Source organism: Aphelocoma coerulescens, chromosome 3 (assembly GCF_041296385.1).
Source record: "Aphelocoma coerulescens isolate FSJ_1873_10779 chromosome 3, UR_Acoe_1.0, whole genome shotgun sequence".
Classification (NCBI taxonomy): Eukaryota; Metazoa; Chordata; class Aves; order Passeriformes; family Corvidae; genus Aphelocoma; species Aphelocoma coerulescens.
The window spans coordinates 75497587-75517434 of record NC_091016.1 but is presented as its reverse complement, the minus strand read 5'-3'; the positions used below and the strand labels follow the sequence as shown (position 1 = coordinate 75517434).

At 41.1% G+C, this 19848-nt stretch overlaps 1 protein-coding gene across 2 annotated transcripts in view; it reads left to right on the top strand.

Annotated features, from left to right (window-relative positions):
- The window catches only part of DCBLD1 (discoidin, CUB and LCCL domain containing 1), a 47236-nt gene that overhangs the window by 19280 nt on the left and 8108 nt on the right, over nt 1-19848 (top strand). For both annotated transcript variants that reach the window (XM_069010918.1, XM_069010919.1), the window contains exons 3-11: nt 6790-6927; nt 7492-7543; nt 8276-8348; nt 10017-10150; nt 14204-14244; nt 15507-15722; nt 16765-16889; nt 18447-18594; nt 18675-18791. In XM_069010918.1, coding sequence (XP_068867019.1) covers nt 6790-6927; nt 7492-7543; nt 8276-8348; nt 10017-10150; nt 14204-14244; nt 15507-15722; nt 16765-16889; nt 18447-18594; nt 18675-18791 — 1044 coding nt within the window. The remainder of the gene's footprint in view (nt 1-6789; nt 6928-7491; nt 7544-8275; nt 8349-10016; nt 10151-14203; nt 14245-15506; nt 15723-16764; nt 16890-18446; nt 18595-18674; nt 18792-19848) is intronic.

The window sequence follows — 19848 nt, the reverse complement described above, 5'->3', positions numbered from 1 at the left end:
TTAATATTAGCACAGCTTTGCACGTGTTGTCTCTAGGAGAAATAAATAGGTGATCGCATTCTGTTTCAAAGGCACAGCTTTTCACTGGATTAAAATATGGTCGTTTTTGTTCCACAGAAAATTAATATGAACATAATCTCACAGTGTAGACAAGGTGCAGCCTTTACTGAAATGTTTTTCTTCTCAAGTTAATTGCATTATCTGAGCATATTAAAAATACTGAGCTCTGAAGTAGAGCTTCTGATTTTTTAATTAGTTAAAGGGATATGTGAAAACAAGATTAACTATGTCAGCCCTGTAGTTCTCAAGAACAAAATTTGCACTGCTTATGAAGATGGATCATGTTTTAAAAGTTCAACAGGAACTGCTTTTAGTCTGCTTCTTTTCATGTCTCTATCAGATTTCTGTACCTCTTTTGACCCTTTTTTCTTGCTTTTTTCTGTCTCTTTCCCCATCTAATGGCTTAGTATTTTTTCCCTTAATTTTGTGAGATGATCATCAGTCTTGACTGGAGAGAAAGACGAAAGAAGAGATAAGTGCCTACTTACTTCCTCATTCACTTGCAGTCAGTAGGAGGTTGATGTGTTCCTCTGGGGTGGATGTCAGAGCTGCTGAGTGACTAGTAATAATTTGGAGAGTTAGTGCAGTTGACTTGTTCTTGCATAATTTACAGCTAGTAACTAATGTGAAATAGAGAATTTACTGAAAATGCTTTCTTCTCCCCACACCCCATCACTAAAGGTACAGAGTACCTTCACATGCCTCCTACCTGTCATTATTACTTGAGGGGATTCATCAAACCAGTCACTCCTTATTATGTATTGAAATAAACATGTTGTTTGAATAAAGGGTGTGTCCAGGTTTCTTTTTCATCCCTCAAAGGAAACTTGTTATTACTGTATTGTTTCTGGTATTTCAGGAAACCCAGAGAAATGCCCAGACAAGTTCTTGCTGAAGATCAAGTTGAGCAGTTTCTTAACAGTCAAAACGCTTTTAACAGTTGGGTTTCGCCTGAGTGGTTGCAGTATCCTGAATTTTCAGCTTTGGAAGGATTGATGTAACAAAGAATGTCAGCGTTTTGTTTTATCAAGTTGACCTTTTTCCTGTTAGCTGCATACAGTGTATTCTCTGGTTTTTGTTAAACTACAGTTCTTCACTCATGATTCCTAGTTGTTGCTGTGCTTCTGTCTTTGGATTTGGCTAAAACCACAACAGTGTTAAAAGCGGGGATCTCACCTGAGGTCAAGCAGGCAGACCTACAGCCTGTGCAGGTGACCCAGACGCTCCATTTTAAAACTGTGATTACTTCCCCAGCCTAACTCAGATGCCTTTTTCTTTATTTTAGTCTTTTGCAACCTTTTGGAAATGTTAACTGAAAGTTATATTTGTTTTTCCTGAAACAAGAAGTGCTTACCACTCAGCCTGAGGTCAGACTGTGTTGCGCAGAGTTAAGTGCTGAATACCCAGGCTGTCTCATCCTGACTACTCTGTCATCTCACATCTGCCGAGAATTAAACACCACCTTCCCCGCACCCTGCAAGGAAGGAGCAGCACCTTTTGTCTCCTGGCATGTCCTTGCAGGGTCCTGCTGGTTCCCACTGCACATGTGCATGTCAGGGTTGGAGCAAAGAGGACTTCTCTTGGTAAGGGGGAGAGGAATAGTTACTGCTTATCAAAGTACCCGTGTGAATGTGGGATGGAGATGAATTTTGAGAGTGCAGGTGTTTTCATACAACAGACCCTTGCTGGTTTTGTGAGCTGTTTGTGAAAGGCTTGCACTCTGGATGAGGTTTTAGCTCTGAAGTGAAACAAGTATAATCTGTGTTCATCATACCCCTGTCTTTCCCCAGATACTGAGGTAATTCCAGATTGATTTATTTGAGAAAAGGATACAATTTAAAACATTGTTTTCCCCAAACAAATGCATTAAAACATGATAATCCTTTAGAAGCACATCCATGGATTGTTGCTGTACCTTGCCTGCCAACCATGGCTTACTCTGCAAGTAAAGACTGAAAAAAGGGAGAAGATTCTCTGTTCAACAGAAGCCATCATGATTTAATATCCGAACCAAGTTTCTTCAAGATCTCTGCAAATGTCAAGCTGCAGATTTCAAATAAAGTTGAGGAATTTGAAAGCAGAATGGGCATAGTGAACTGGCCATTCAATAACTGAAGAGGGAAATAGTTGCTTCTGAAAGGAAGAAAAAGCCTTATAGAATAGGCAGAAAGTATCAAGAACTAGAGAAACAAACAGCATGTAGGCACTGCCAGCTGGTGTGAAAGAAAACTGTCCTCTGGGCACAGTACTTCTTAAGGGAAGTAGAAAAAATAATGGAACGTAATTCAACAAAGAAAGCTCAGGAGCTGTGCCAGAGCCTGGTTGACAGTAGAAGTAAACTAGACCTCATAAAACCAGACAATGCTGTAAAGATCATCAGATTTGCAAAGCAACACTATTATGAAAAGACAAAAGCAGTAGGCCATTGCTAACGTTTAAAAATAAACAACACGTAAAATAGTCTCTTTAGTCTCCAGAGGGGCCAGCCAAAGGATATCCATGAGACAATTTACTGTGTATCTTTATCTTGCAGGATGTTAATACTGCTTGGAGACAGTGATTCCAAAATAAAAGTGTTTTATTTAAGCCACCTAAACCATACCAACAGATAAAATGTTCTGGATGAAAGGCATTAAAAGTTAGTTTAATTATGGAGAATATTACATTTAGTATACTTGAAATCCTTAGATGCCTAATATCTCTCCTGCAGTATTATATATATATGTATATAAAAGGAATTTGGAGTGAACAGACAGAACCACAGTTGGGTCAACTTCTTGAGACAGGGAAAGAAGAAAAGGCCCTGGCATCTAGATATAGTGATGTTGAATTATGGAGAGCACCTACTCAGTTTCATCACATGTAACACATCTGTTTATTAAATCAAACTCTTTCCTTTGTTCTTATAAACAAACCAAAGAATCCTGACTACTTACCCCAGCAGAGCTCCAGCCAAGTCGCTTTAACAGGAAGCTGAGAGACATCAGCATTCATGACTCGTTTTTCAAGCCGAATATGCAAAACAACCCACCTCACAACTAACATTAGAAGATGAAAAACTGATAACGTGATCTGGCAGTTCTCAAAAGGGATCTTAAAAAACTTCTGGCTAAGTCCCAGGTTTAGGAATTAAATATTTATCCAGAGTCAAGTCCAAATGCTGCAGTAAAAATTAACAGCCTTATAAGCAAGTTTCTTGTTCTCATATGGGGGCTTTCTCCATCATCCCTCATCTTCACTCTGGTTGTACACTATTCATATAGAGAGCCCAGGGAAATCAATAAATCCCATGTGGAATGGACAGACAAGATGGGGAGCACATATGAATGAGTTTTAAAAGCAAACAATGAAAGTATTTTTGTCACCTCAATTGCAAATGGAAAATACTGAGAAGTTTAAATACAGTTTTCAGATTAAGTCTAACGTGCACAGATGCTAACTGGGTTTAGTCTTCTATGTCTATAAACTCTCACAATATATGTATTTGAGGTAATACTGGGTCAATGGAGAGCAAACTTACCAGGCACTACTGTGTCTGTAGCAAGGGCATCCAATCAGGCACCCCGCAAGCCAAAATGCAGAAACCTTGGGAGACTGTCCTGTCTCTGGATTTACAACATGAAAGGAAATAGAGGACTGATGTGTGGAAGTGCAGGGGAAGGAGTACATAAAGCCAAAGATTTTTCTAAAGAAAATTTAAAAACAGATGAAAACATAAAATTTTCTCATCTGTCAAAACTGAACCCAAAGAATTGTCTTGACCCTGAATCAGTTTTATTTTCTAAGCATTACTAGTTGTCCCTGTAGTGAGTTTCCTGGAAGACCATCAATGTAAAATAAATTGATTAGGGGAGAAATTGTAATTTGAAGTTAAGAAGGCCACTCTGCAATGACTTGGCAAAATGGAGAGAGGTGCTGCTTAACGAAACCCAACATTATTAGGTAAATCAAATCAGAGGGTCACTGACACTTGGCATTTTAAACACAGTAAGCACCAAAAAGGGTGGATTGACACCTTTTCCTAAAAACCAGACTGTACATGTTTCTAATTCTTTCAGGGAGTAAAGAACCTCTGAGTCAAACTGGTGTCTGATCAGTTTCCCTAAGAACAGCAATATAGGGGTGAGATAGTGCTTACACTTTTTCCTGAACCCTACCTCTCAGCACTTATTTCTCTATTTGATAACATGGAAATAAACTCTGCTAGATCCCAGGCAAGTCTGAGGACCTGACAGTGTAGTGCTGATATGGTCTTACCTGAATTATTGAGAAGAGATACATTGAAGTGTTTTGCAAGGCTTCCTCAGTTGGCAACAAAAGCGAATGTTTTGTAGTATTAATGAATTCCACCCCCCAACACACCTTATTTTTTTCTTTCAAATCTTTGCAGAAAACTTATAAACTTTTGGAAAATATTCCTTCCTTGAGTATATACTCTTTCTTGCTTCTATATCCTTTAAGGAATTAATCCTAGGCTCCCTTTATTTTGAGCTACCCATGGGAATCTCTTCGTACGCCAGAACTGCTCTCGGCAGAAAATAACCATAGCCTGGTAACCTTTTTGGATTTATTACTTAATAGCAGAAACTTGTCTTGAGATATTGAATGTTGGTTTCTTAAGCTGATTGCTTCTGAATTTCCTGCTTTAATTTGGATTATACAGCTCTATGTGTCTAGATTATTTTGTATTTTATTTTATTTTATTGGTTTTGCCCATGAAGTATGATTTGTTTGTATAATTATCTGGAACGTATGTGGACTTGCTACTGGAGGAGTCACTCATCCCTGATCCAGCTGATGTGTGGTTGAGTGAATCAGCCATCTAAATTATACCTCCAGAGTAGATAGGTCACTGCCAATCGCTGCGAGGGAGAAAGCCAAAGAACACTTGTGAGAAAATGTGTAGAGACAATCCTTGAGAGAAGAAAAGGACTAAAGCTTTCTCAGGTGTTTTGTTTTGAAGATGTGCAATGCTCCCTGTCTTTTCCCCCTCTTTCTCTCTCTCTCTCAAAAAAAAATCTAAGTTAGCACTTTATTTCTCCCACTGCAACCTGACACAAAAGACCTTCTCAAATAAATCACTCGTGCAGTTGTCTGGTATGACACAGTGTCAGATGCTGTCTTTTTGATAAGTTCATTTCCTAAGCAATTTGTTTAACCCTTTTTATAGACATTGTTTTCTCTGACTAAGTCGTGAGTCATTTTTCAACACATGAGTACTCCAGGGAAATGTCACACTCGTCGCTTGTTTCTCTGCCTGCCTGGCTTCACCATATGATTTTTATGAGCCAAAAGGACAAGAGTTCTTCCTTTTGTTTGTCCCATTCTGCTGACAGCTGGCTGTCATTGCCTCCAATTGGGCTACTCTATAGGCTGACCTTTTAGCTGTTACAAGGCAAATTAAGTATTTGGAAAAGAGCCCCTTCCCTAACCCAGAGTATCAAGCAAAATGAAGAAGCTTTTAGGAGCCTGTTACGATGGGTATCACTCATCAAATCTGTGTCATGATGTGAATGTAATTTCTTGTGTCTCAGAAGTCAGTTCCAAGTTGCCCTAAAGTAGCCACCACCACCGAGATGAGGTTGTCTAGGAAAAATCAAAGTGATCATTTTTCATCCCAAAGACTTGCTTTAGGACACAAAAGCTGTCATTCACCTCAACAGAACAGATGGGCTGAGGGCTTGTAAAGGGTTATTTGGTTTTTTTTTCCTCTGGGGAAAAAAGTCTGTTTGCCATCTTACAAAAACCTCTTCTTTGCAAACAGGCTCATAAATTTGAACAAGTATATCCAAACTGCTTTGAATTTTCTGTATTATCTGTGCCTGAGGGCAGCTAGGGACAAGTTTGCACCCAGGTACGGTGACAGAAGGCAAGCGCAAAGACTGTGGCAGTCTCAAAGGAACACTCCCCTTGGGAACTGACTTTCTGAGGAAGCAAATGTAATTACTAGGAGTCCTGGGCGCGCCTGCTGTCACAAGAAAGGCGTGTCCCAAAGACTTTTCCAAGATACTGCAGTTGGCAGCTATAAAACTCTTATCTAAATCACTGTAAGCACAAGGCTGTTGTCTCCCTGTCCCACTCCCTTCATCTTCCCCTTTCTCTCCCTCTTTTTTTGTTAAAAACTCTAGAGACTTGAACTGTACTCTTCTATGGTCTAATGGTGTTTTTAAATGGAAAAAGGTTAAGAAACGTTCTAAGGGAAGCGCTACTGCCTTGTTGTACAATTTGGCTTGTGGCATGCAGGTCAGGTCCTTGAAAACCAGGTGTTCTGTTTCTGATCTTAATCCTTCCCGACTGGCTGCTGTGCCACAATGGCATGAGCTGTGTGTGTTTGGAGGGTTTATCTCGGGAACCCTGCCTAGATCCCTTGGATTGCTTTTGAATGTAGTGACATTTTCTCTAATGAGTTACTGCTGGTTGTAAGCATGCTATACTTCAAAGGTCAAAGGGCATTAATCTTTCTCTTAAGGCTTATGCAATGAGAAACGTGGAAGCTGAAATTGCTGCCATGACGAGACACATGGAGAGACAATTGGATCCTGGCCACTCCTTGTCAGGGTAACTTTAGAGCTCATACACATAAAGGACTGAAGCCAAAACCCTTTTGTCAACATTTGGATTGGTACTGAAAGATAATGAGTGTGTTATGAAATTCTTTGCTAATCATGAGAATATTCCAGCCTAATTATGTCATCTAAATTTTTGAAATCATCTTTGTTCTGTCTGTAGGGCCGTACTGTGGTAACGTGATGCCTGTCCCCAAAGAAATCATTCTAGATAGCAATGAGGCAACTATTCACTTTGAGAGTGGATCCCATGTGTCAGGACGAGGCTTTCTGTTGTCCTATGCCAGCAGTGATCATCCAGGTAAGGTGAAATCCAAAAGTAGTAGAAGATTAGTGGCATAATCCCCCCTATTTAATTATCATCTCTACACACATAGAGCTTTAGCCTAAATGTTTGTTCCTAAATATTTCCAGATTAGCATGAGCCATGGTATTTTTAATAGTATATGTGCAAGAAACAGTTGTAACGTTAACCAGATATAATAGCTGCTGAAATCCTACCTAGACCATTTGGAATACAGGCCCAATGGAGGGGAAAACAGCGCCTTCTCCTTGAAGCTCTGCTGTGTTTTGAGCTCCAGCATCCACCACACTGTGAGAGAATGGAGGGGTAGGAGAGATTAAGGTTTTCATTCCCACATTTAATGGTTTGGAGGTCTGTTCAGCTTTTAAGGTGTAAAGCATAAGAAGAGTAGAAGAGGGAGTTGGAAAGAATGAGAGAAAACCATAGCTGTTGCTTCCAGTCCAGTAAAATTGCTTAAGTATCATACAGAGAGGTCCTTAAATGTAATTTCATGTTCTGCCAAATATTTGTCTGTATTTTTACATCCTACAATGGGAATTGACATTTGCAAACTTTTCACAGATCTAATCACCTGTTTGGAACGAGCAAACCACTACACAAAGGCTGAATTCAGGTAAAGAGGGTTTGCAGCTCTGCATTCTGGTTTGCTCTGCTGTATCTGTCAACTGGTTCAATTGCTACAAAATGTTAAACAGTCTTGTTTTTCTGGAGAGGTGAATTTTTTTGAGTTTCAATGCTGTAATGGTCTAACGCCTGGTTGTGAGAAGCAGTAGTGTAGGATGGAAGTCTGTGGCCCAGAAAAATGACGGAAGGGAGTTGCAGAGCTCTCAGCAATTCTCATTAAGAGCATACATATACATGGTATATGTAAGAAGAGGTTCCACTTTGAAATTCAAAGTATCCTCACATTCCAGTGCTTCCTCTGGGAGCAGATCACATCCCAGCTGATCTAAGATTATCTGAGGACAAGCTATAATTTCTCGGTTCCTTGAACTTTGTGATAGGTTTGAAATGGTAATAAATCATGCTCTTCTGGCTGCTGTCTGGATGTGCATATAGGCTTCTTATCTTACTCTGAAAACCTGTGTGGTAGCATTTCTAGAACAAGAGAATTAAACAGAAATAAATGCCCTTGAAAAACTGCTTTTCTAGTTCTTTGTGTGCTACTGTGTTCAGTCCACCTATGAACTCAAGGGTCCATTTATTTAGCTCCTAGACTCACAGAGCATCAGCCAGAAATTACAGCTAAAATATTTATTGGTTTGAGAGCATTTCTTTTACAGGAGTTTGTTTGTATTATCACTACAGTTCATGTCATAAACAAGCCTTTCCTCTCTCACTACAGCAGATACTGTCCTGCTGGCTGCAGAGACATAGCAGGTGACATTTCTGGGAATATTGGAGAAGGATACAGAGATGTAAGTACACAGGATAAAGAGGGGAAATTTATAAAGACAAAAGAAACAAGAATAGAAAAACTTGGTTTTAACTTTTGCTGCTTGACTTTGTCAGTAATTCTTCTGGGCTGTTTTGCTATACCTTTTATTATCAGTATATAAGTAAGTTATCAGTATATAAGCACACAGAGACGCTTTTCAAACAGACAAATCAATTGTGTGAGAACAAAGTCCACTGACTGCCAAATATACCTACTGACCTGTGGTTTCTGGCTTTCTGGAAAAAGCATGCCTAGTGTTTGTCCTTCTTGAGGCAATGATCATCCATGCATGAAATATTCCTATGATTTTAGCTTTTACTTGTTTGGTGTCCACATGTGAAAAAAATACATTTCAGTAACACATGAGTTTTCTTTAGGATTATGCCTGCACTATCCTAGCATCTGCACTGAGATGAAATAAATATTACACGTTGGCTAATCACATCCCACCGATAACTACCAACCTTTTGTGTTGTTTTAACTTCTTGTTCTTTAAACTCAAAAAGTTGAAGTGGTTGCATTTATCCACAGCTCATATCACTCAGAGCTCTGCCCTTTCTGTGCCCCTTGCCCTGGACTCTTCTCCTGTCATGCCTGTGAAATCTTTACCTTTCTCGAAGAGGAGTAAGCCTAATCATACCACTGAAGAAAAATCCCACCCTATCACAGTCGCTGAGTTCCCAAAAAGTCAGTGCTCACATCTAACCTGTTCATCCAGTTATTCAAGTGTGCTGGCTCCAGCCTGGAAAGCGGCAGAGCTGAAGAAACAAAGAAATGCCGAATTACATTCTCATTAGCTGGAGTTATTCTGCCCTTGGTTCCAATGATTAGGGCAGAAAAGCAGCACACGGCATGACCTCATGCAGATTTTATCTGCACTGAGGAATTTGCAAAAGAAATTTTCCCCCCACAATTAAGGAGGATTTTCTGATGGGAAGAACCTGCAGGGCTCCCCTGGAGAATGCTGCCTCTGTGCCACCACTTTCCCCACCCCTCCCTGGAGGGAACAGCCCAGCACCCCAGCTTGTCCAGTAGCACAGCCCAAACTGGGCCAGTGTGAACCTGACTGTCCTGTGCCTGCAGCACCTAGGACAGTCTCCTTTGTACCTTTCTCTGTCCCTTTCCTGCTTTGCCCTAGCAAGTGATGTGTTATTTCCACCTACTTGGCAGACAAGTTGTCCTGTCTGTATTTTTCAGCAGTATCCCACCTGAGATACTGGGAAATGGGCTGCACTTAAAACCCAGCAGCAGCTAGGCAACACATAGACAAATCCCCTGATGTACACCATGACTCAAACCGTAAGGTGCAGTGATAGATAGGTCTGCCTTCAGGTAAGAACACCAAGGAATTATTGATTTATCCTCCCAAGGAGGTGTTGCCTTGCCTTGGACTTTTTTCCTGAGGAGTGACAATCTTAAAGCACCTTCTCAGAAGCAGATTATTTGTTTTTTCATTTGAAAAGAAAAATTACTCTGGGAAACATGTATTTGTCAAAGATTACTGCTCTTTCTCCCTTCCCTGACTCTTCTTCCTCTTGAGCTTTTGCTCGATTTTATGAGCTGTAACACCTGTATGCTGGTGGCTTGGAAGGGAAAGCATTAGCAGTTTGTCAGATTGATTTCCTGAGCCTTGGCTCCTGCCTTTCAGACCTCACTGCTGTGCAAATCTGCGATCCATGCTGGTGTGGTGGCGGACGAGCTGGGCGGCCAGATCAGCGTCACCCAGCACAATGGCATCAGCCGCTACGAGGGCGTCGTCGCCAACGGTGTCCCCTCACTAGAGTGAGTACCACGGGTGGGGCTGGCACCGGGGCACACCCCGGCACACAGGGCACTGCCCACATCAGCACAAGCAGGTGGGGACACAATTTTGGGGAGCAAAAGATGTTAGGTGTGGGTCGAGGGCTTTATTAAAATGGTGTTGGCGTTGGAGATAGGAAGAGGTTCCAAGTTTTCAGTGGCTCTATACCATGTAGGGTGGTATCTTTTTTTTCCTTCTATTCCTTCCAAAACATACTTGCAAATTACTTTGTTAGCAGATACATGAGAGTACGATGTTCTGCAGCAAACAGCTTTAATCGATGTGCTAATAAATCATGGCAAATTCATGTTGAAGTTTAAAAAAAGCTAGGAAAAATGAGTAAGTAAAAAATGCCATTGAGCCATAGGGGATTCAATGAACAACTTCTTAAACATTGTGTTTTTGACATGTTCAGAGTTTTTCTCTTTTAGAATATTTATAGCAAGGGTATTATATTTATTGCTTATCTTCTGACTTTTAATTGTACTGTTGTTGAAGTAGAAATAAATCCTCTAATCTCTATCCAGCACAGTAAGCCCTTCCAGCAACTGCTTCTGTCATTCCTGTTGGTTTATAGTTTTTAATTTTCAAATGTTATCTGGATTTTACATGAGGCCTTTTTTTTCCTTTTGTAAGAAGGGAAATTTCCATCCCATAGCCTATGAGAGCTAAGGCAATATGTATTTTTTATACTATTTTCCTGTTTTCTCCATGATTTCTCACACCGTCCTGACAATTTTACAATCATGGTTTCATTCATGAAAAAAAAAGGCATTCATGTGTTCTGTTGCTGTGCTTAAACTTCAGCACAGACTGAAATGCTTTATGTACAATGGCACTGGAGTGTACAAAGCTGGGTAGTGTGTAGATCATAGTCAAAGGACGGAACAGCCTAAATATTTTCTGTTTTTCTTGAAAGTTAATTGCCAAAGAAAATTAATATATACTTGTCTCAAAGCAAATCAAGACTGAGAACTCTGCTCAGGCACCAAGCCCCTCCATAAAACAAATAATACAAATTCTTTCCATCACACGTGCCAGCTTAGTGAGACCCTAAATTAAATATTTTGTGCCTTATCTAAAGGTGTTACAGAACTGTTCACATACATTCATACGCTTGTGACCGTCAAGAATCCCAGTGGAGTAACTCGGACAGTGGCACATAAAATTTCATAATGAAAGGGAGTTGTGATTCCCGTTTGTATTTTTTTTCACGGTACGAGAGCTAGTGGGCAAAGAATGAAGTGTGTAAGACTGCAAGTGTACACGTGCTGGGGGATTTAGTCCATTTAATGTGAGGTGCCCTGAGAGAGCACCCTAAGGAGGAGCAGAGCCCCTGTAGCTCTCCTGCCTAGAGGGGCAGACAGAGGCACTCCTCGAGCATGATGCACATCTCCGAGGGACGGAATTGCCCTGAGGAGACAACCTTGCTTTCTACAGGTTGTATAGGAAGCCACAGGCTCACACTGGGCTGTATGCCTACAAACTAGATGGCACATACTTTAAGAAAAATGGGAGTGTCAGCACAGCACTTCCGAGGATTCTTCTGCCACACCTGGCAGCTGCGACAGTCTCTAGAACAGACGAACTGTTGGTGTGAGCCCAGGAGAGGGAAATTGGAGCATGTAGGGAAATTGGAGCATGTAGGGAAATGATTTTATTTCAAAACATGAAAAAGTGTTCCTAGAAACAGTAGGCTTGTTTACTAAGAAAAAGAACCAATGCATTTTGTGCTTTAAAAAAGCATCTATAGGAGCTATCTACAAAGCTGCATGGCTTCCCTGTTCTGCAGTACCTACACGCTGAAAGAAAATCCTGCAGATGAGCCAGTGCCTACAAGAAAAAATTGGTGCTTGAGCACCAATGCCTTAAGAGCTTTTTAGATGCCCTTAAATAAGAGCTTGCACAAGCTTTTAAAATCTCATTTGTAGTGGATTTCAGTATTAAAGATTAAAATTATTTAGTGACTTGAGCTGAAATTGACCTCATCAAAAGCTGCTGCTGGAGTGCATCGAGCTGTTAAGTATCTGTGTTGTTAACGTGGAGTTATGTCTCGCTCTCCCACCACCCTGCAAGAGCTGACCTTGGCCTCCCCGCTCCATTTTTCAATGTGCTTGTTACACTCCAGCATCTTTGAGGTTTTCACTTCCCATGATCCATGTGCTGACCTGCACCCCCAGATGCTGTAATGAAGCCTGAGTGGCTGGATTTATTGAGCAGTTCTGATACCCCAGTGCAAATACACAGGATGTTGTAACATGGCCTGGCCTGTGACTTATACATCTGCACATGTGGAATCATTTGCCTTTGAAAATGCAAGATTGCATATTGACAAAATGCTTGTCAATAGTGAAAGATGAGATTCGGGGTTAACCTGCACTGCTTAGGAAAAGCTTGCTTGAGACCAACTCTGGCAAAAAAATAAAAGGCAGGATTCTGAAGGTTGTCAGGCAAATGCGGAGCATGGAGCAATACCCTCCCTTAAAGGACAAAGTGGAACCTGTGTGAAAAATTCCAGCAGTCACATTAGGAAACTGATGAATTACCACTTACTGAATTAGCTTGTTCTCTTTAGTGAATTACAGCAGAAATTTATCAGCTTGATTTCATAGCTTCGTAGACCTTAGGAATGCCAACCTCCTCTATTTGCTAAATTTGCAGTCCTCTGTTTGAAAGGGCTCTGGGTGACTTTTTTTCCTTAGCAGTCTTCAAGGAGCACTGTGATTGCTGTTTTGGGTAGGTTTTACTGATTACATAGTTATTTATATTCTTCTTTTCTCTTGAAATGGATTGCTTTGCATTCACTAAGAAATCAAAAACTGTTTTGGCTGTGATGTGAAACTGGTTTGAAGTGAGCAGAGTGCATCTGGTCGCCCCTGAGGATTGCCTGTGGGGAAGATGTGGGAGGGAGGGTTTGTGTTTCCCCTTCTAGCTACTCAGCCACCTACATGCCCAAATAAATCAGCTCCCACCCAGAGCTCTGAAGGGCTTCATTTGCCTGTAGTCATTAGTTTTCAGTGACAAAAAAAGGCAGTGTTTTTATTGACCTTGACATGGGACTACTCTCCTATTCCCTGTTTGCAGTGCTCTCAAAACATATAGCCCTCCACACCATGGTGAGGCCACAGACAGTACCTCAGGGGAAATTTTCCTGGCCAACAACAAAGAAAGGGCAGCCTGAAAGGGAACTGTCTCCATGCTTAGTGCAGAAGTTGTTTTACTGCTTAGTCATGCTGGCCAAGGCTTTTCAAAAGGGGCCAGTGATGCGTGCAGCTAATCGAAGTGACAGTGGAGGGGGCAGATTTTCAAGAAATCCAAACTAATTTCATGTTAAAACCCTGGCCTTTCTTTTTGTTAGGCAGCCAGTTGGAGTCATTGCTTCTGGAATGAAACCTCAGGGGCATCTCCTTGGGAATTAGAAAGTGGCTCCCTAAAAGGCCAAGGAAAACTCAGCTTTCCCTTAGAGTGGTGATTTTATCTTGTCCTGCATTGTGGAGGGCTGTGTGGAGTGGCCCAAGAAATGGCTTTTCCCCTGGAGCAAAACAGTCCGTGTCAGAAGGAGGAAGAAGAAGGAAGCCATAGACGTGGTTAATGGAGCAAAAAGAACCATTCTTGATGGGAGATGCTGGCCGTGGTTATAACAGAACTGGTTCCCACCCAGATTAAAACAAGGAGTAGTTTTCATCCAGTTTTCATCCTATGACACACCTGTTGCCCAAGTAGGAATGGCCAGAGCTGGTGTGGTTTAGTCTCCATCAAGTGTAACTCTCACAAGCAGCAGGAGTAGCAGGGTGGTGCAACAGGGAGTCACTTTAAAGCTTTAAAAAATGCTCAAAACCATAAAAAATTACCTGAATACAGTCACAGTAAGAGATGAGCTTGAGTGCTCTTACGAAGGTCGATAACCAGCTAGCAGAGAAAGTGGCTGTCTGGCCAGAGATGTTTTACTGGATAAACAGTGATTCTGAAGCTTAACCTCAGCACTCCTGTAACCACCTCATGAAAGGCTGAGTTACCTTTTTCTTTTCTTGCAGTGGTTCTCTGTCAGATAAGCGGTTTACATTTACTTCGAATGGTAAGAATAATTGCTTTGTTTTTAGCTATTTAAATATTTTCTGTAAAAGTTTTAAAAAATAATCAGGAGAATGTCAGGCTGTGTCTAGGAAGGATATTTTAGGACAGCAGTTTTTTAAAATTGTCAAGTAAATAAAAAAATTGAAGGGATGTGAAGTGAGCTAGAAAAAAACACAGAATATGTGCGGTCATACGCACATAGACGAGAAACAGAAATAGTATTCTGCTGTTACATTTCTGGTGCCAGCATATGAAAAATGACAATCAGATAAACCCATTTTTATGTACTTTAGGCCACAGAAAACGAAAACAGTTTCTCCTCAGACATTTATAATTTCCATCTTCATCATAAAAGCGGAGAAAGAAAACATAGGAGAAATGAAAATATATTTATATTGCAGTGATACAGAAGGAGTTTTTGTTTATGGCTTTCCAAGATGCAAAACCCTCTTTTAATCTGTCAAGCCGTTCATTTGCATAAAACACAGCAAAGAGGGGGGAAAAGTTCGCATTCGTTCATTTGAATTATATTCCACTCATTTGAGATAAAGTCATTTACTATTCCACTGAAAACTGTAGAGCATGTACAGGCCTTTGAACCTGCCAAGGAATTATTTTTAACTTCATTGAACCATATTCCACTGGCCTGTTTTCTCTGAAGAACCTTGATGTGCAGAAATTTTGTGGGTTCTTTGGTGGAGTTTGTAATACTTACCTGCAGATATTATCTTCATGATATCACATCTTGGCAGCAGTATCAAGGAGCTTCTCTAATGAGTAACTTTCCTAGCCCTAATTGCAGGTGGGAATCATGAAATGTTTACAGTAAAGTATTCCTTTCAGTACAGTGCCTTCATCTGTGAAATGTTTCGCACAGCAGAATTAGTTAGTGCCAATCTCAAAACATAAATATTATGTTTCAGAAGGAAAAATTTAAAAATAAAAAATGTCTTCACAGGAATGAGACAAAAGTGCAGAGATTAAAAAACTAAATGGCAAAAATAGCAGATGTAGTCAGAAGGTGTCATGTATGTAGGAGTTAGACTGGTAAAGGATTGGGACTGCAGCACTCTGGTACTGGATCATACACTACAAATTGACTGGTAAACACCACAGCTAATGGAGAGCATCAGGCTAGCACTAGATTCAGCAACGTCTGACTTTGCTGTTGTGGGTGGTCTTCAAATGTTGCTAGCCTAATATAAAAATATCCTGTGAAAATGCAAAATAACTCCTTCTGCCTGTCTGTGTGGGGACTCCTAGGCTGCAACAAATCTCTCAGTCTGGAAGAGGGATTCCTCTCCAAGAGCCAGGTTACTGCATCTTCCTACTGGGAGGAGACCGATGAGCTTGGGCACCTACTCCTATGGTCCCCTGACAAGGCTTGGCTTCAAGTCCCGGGATGGTCTTGGGCCTCTAACCACAGCAGCAGCCGTGAATGGCTGGAGATAGACCTGGGGGAGAAGAAGAGAATAACAGGTATGTTGCTCTCTGGTTATTAGGAATGGGTGTTTCAGCTGGAGAAGAAACTGAATGCAGCTGGAAAGCTGATAGTGCACTTTTGTTAAACATAATGAAATGTTCTGTGCTGACGAATATTATTTTCCTATTTAAAACATCACGGTTACTTACAAGACTTGTCTTCCCATGGGGATATAGGATTGAACTCAACTGTCATGCATATCTGATCTGTAAACATGCTGATAGAACAAAATACTTGCAGAGGGATCAGTAGAGTCTAGATGGATGATCTAGAATCAATAAGAAACATGAAAGTCACAGCCTTTGAAACAAGGCCTAGGTGAAAGAAATTCCTGTTTTCACCTCCTGATTTAGTTGTAAATTACAGTTGCTGCTAAAGATGTAAAGATGGCCGATACAGACCATAATACCAAAAAGCAATTATCACAGAATCACAGAATGAGTAAAGTTGAAAGGCACCACAGGGGGTCATCTGGTCCAACCTCCCTGCTCAAGCAGGGTCATCCTACAGCACACAGCACAGGATTGCGTTAGGACAGTTCTTAAATATCTCCAGTGAGGGAGACTCCACAGCATCTCTGGGCAACCTGGTCCTGTGCTCGGTCACCTGCACAGTAAAGAAGTTCTTCCTCACGTTCAGGTGGAACTTCCTGTGCATCAGTTTCTGCCCATTGCCTCTTGTCCCATTGCTTGGCACCACTGAGCAGAGCCTGGCTCCATCCTCTTGGCACTCCTCTTCAGATACTGGCAGACATTGATGAGGTCCCCTCTCAGCCATCTCTCCTCAAGGCTGAACAGGCCCAGCTCCCTAGGCCTTTTGTGCTCTGTTAAAAATATCCATTGCTCTAAATTCACAATTTAAAATGGATTTCCATTCTTCACCCAACTTTTAAACTTAATTTCAACACAGTTTGAAAAATAAACTAACACCTTGAAGACCAAGATTTCAGGATTGTTTTGGCTTCTGTGTTTGCATTTGAAAATGTTCCCTTATAACAGTCACACAGCAAATGAAAATGTTTCTTGCATTTTTTGAAAGGGATTAAGACTACTGGTTCTGGATCCATGAATTTCAACTTTTATGTGAAGACATTTACAATGAATTATAAAAATAACAACTCAAAATGGAGAACTTACAAAGGGATTCTGAGCAATGAAGAAAAGGTAAGGGAAAGTGGGAAAGGTAGAAAAACACAAACCAATAACATGTATGCTGTCTTGAAATTGGAGGGCAGGTTTTCACTGTCAAGAAAGATTGGAACTGCAAACTTGTCTAGACTTGGGCTAGGTGTAATTTATGGCTACAGAGCAGATAGCGAGCTTGTCGAAACAGTGAAGTTATCCAGGGACTGGTGAAGCTGTGGGACACACACAGGCAGGCGTGTGTATGTCTGCACCCTTCTTTTAAAAAAGTGGTGTAATTGTGGAGCTCAACAGCAGCTGTTGGGGCAAGTCCTTAGCTCAGCTCAGTTTTTGCCCATGCCAGGGCTGCTGTTGGTACGGCACCAGCAAAGCTGAAGGTCAGCTCCAAGTGCATGGGGATGGTCAATCCACCTCCCCCTGCCAAATGAAACAACGCCTCGGGTGAAGGGCAGGGCTGCTGGAGGAGTTTGTCTGATAACATTTTCCCCTCAAAAAACTCATGTTTCCTTTCAAACAAAAGAAATCCCAAAAGCCTTCCTCCCTGGCCCCACAGTGTTCAGTAAGACCTTCACTCATCATTCCTGAGGGAGCCCAGCTTGCCTCAGGAGAAGGCTCTACCTGGTCCTCAGGGCTGATGGCAGTTTTTGAAGAAAACTTGATAGAGCTGAAGAGAGATTTCCTGCTAGCTCTGATTTCCTTGGCTTGCATGGCAAGGAATTTCACTGCCCAACATTAATGGGGTTAATATTTTTTTAAATGTTAAACTGAGGGGATGCTGGCCCAAAGAGTGACAAATCAGCCTAGTAGTGGCTGAACTGCAAAGGCTAGCTATTTAAAATGTGCAGGCTTGCAGTTTCCCACAGTGACTTGTTATATACAAGTATCCTTTGAAAGTATTATATATGGTCTTAGTTTCAGCTAAGGTACATGACAGAACCTGTCCCATCAGAGCCCCATGTGGCCTGGCATTTTATCTAAGATATGCTGAGCTCACTTCTCTATCTCATCAGGCTTTTAGGGTTTCCTAGGTCATGATGAAGCATGTCCAAAACTAATATTGCAAGGACTACTGTTCTGCACAAGGGACTGAGTTGATTCTGGGAAACACTGTATAAGTAGTATACAGTAGTATACAGTGCAGTAACAACTGCGTAGCTAATAGTCACTCTTCAAGCTTGATATAGAAAACTGACCATTTTACTAAAATGCCTAGAAATAGTTCACCTCCGTTTTTTTTTCTTTTTATGTTTCTATACCGTATTTCCAAGAAAGTGTGCTGCAGCATTCTTAAATAAAAAATGATTGCATTATACCAGCATATATTAACTACAAATTATACAATATTGAAACAGTGATAATCTTTCTCCTCCAACCTAACAGAAAAATGTGATCATCTGGCACAACTAAAAAGATTATTTCTTTCCGGAACTCTCAATTCCTAAAATCTTGTGGCTGAATCCCAGGTTATCAAGGTATTAGTTTTAGGATAATGAAAAATTTTGAAGTTGGATGTCAGGAGCACTTTGAAGAAAGAGACTTTTAAAACAGAGCAAACAATGTGTGCACATTTCGTTGCAGGTATTCCAAGGCAACTCCAACTCTGGTGACATAGTGCGCAATAACTTCATCCCTCCAATAGTGGCCCGTTATGTGCGGATTATCCCTCAAACCTGGAACCAAAGAATAGCACTGAAGCTGGAGCTGATGGGATGTCGAATAATGCCAGGTATGGGGTAAGCAGTGTGTGGTGCCTCTAAAGCCCACTGTGCTGCCCCAGTGCCACTGATGCTCCCTTCTTTCTTGCAGCTAACAGTTCATTTACGCATTCGATGTGGCAGAAACCAAGTCAGAGCACAGAAACCTCCCTTGGAAAAGAAGACAGGACTGTTACAGAGCCCATCCCATCCGAAGAAACTAACTTGGGTAACACTACCTAGTGCTGCATTTTCTCTAGCGTGCTTCATGTCTTCAGCCCAGTCTGAGCAAACTTAAAGCTTTCTCACAAATCATAACTTTTATTTTCCCTTCATACTTTATTTCATACTTTACTAATGACAGAGAGAAGAGGGAGGAGCAATAGGTTCTTTTCCTTAAGGCACAGAAAGAGATTGAAAGCCTTAATTTTCCTTGATGTGTTAAACATTGGGCTTTGGTTTCCCTGTCATATTGGTTGATTTGCCATGCTTGGTGGGTGGCTCAAGGGAATACAGTGAGCACTCAGCAGCAATTTTTGAAAGAGTTCTTTCTCACTCTTTTCCTGTATTTTGTAATTTTTTAATATGCGAGGTAGTCATCTCACAGAAGTGTTATCTTCTCTCCACACAACCATGACGCCTTCCAGAGTGAGCTCCCAGCTGAAAGCAGCATACAGTAGTGCCTGATTGTGTAATTAAACATTCTTCCATAATGCCTGTGTTCATGGGGGCTCAGACAACCTTAATTTGCGTAATTCTCCCTGAATTTGCAGTCTTCGTCCTTTAATGTTGTGGAGCTAACTTCTTAGACCTTAAAAAGCAAACAAACAAAATTTGGTGCTTATACTGACTGTTTGGTGGGCTCATAGCCAGGCAGGAATTGTAAGATGCACTGTACCAAATGCTACTACCCATTAGGTAGCTGATAGTTGTAGAAATGCCTCTGTGAAAAAACTGATTATAAGAAGCAATCACTGGAAGAAAAAAAAAAATCTGAATCTGCTTGCCAAGAGCAAGCAAGCTCAGTTCATCTGTGCAGCGGTATGAGTAAACCATATCCATGTTCACTGAAAATGAAATCTACTGAGATTTCATCTGCTAAATTGCAAATACTCTGTGGATGCTTCTACTGCCTTATTCTCACAGCTGGCAAGTGTCTGTAGAAACAGGGAACAGCACACTCCTGACACAAGAACCACCCCACTGCTACTTTTCAAATCTCTGCTCTAAAGTATGTTGTGTTAGAATTTACAGTGGCTAAACAGGTTTTTCCCTAGATTCCCTTA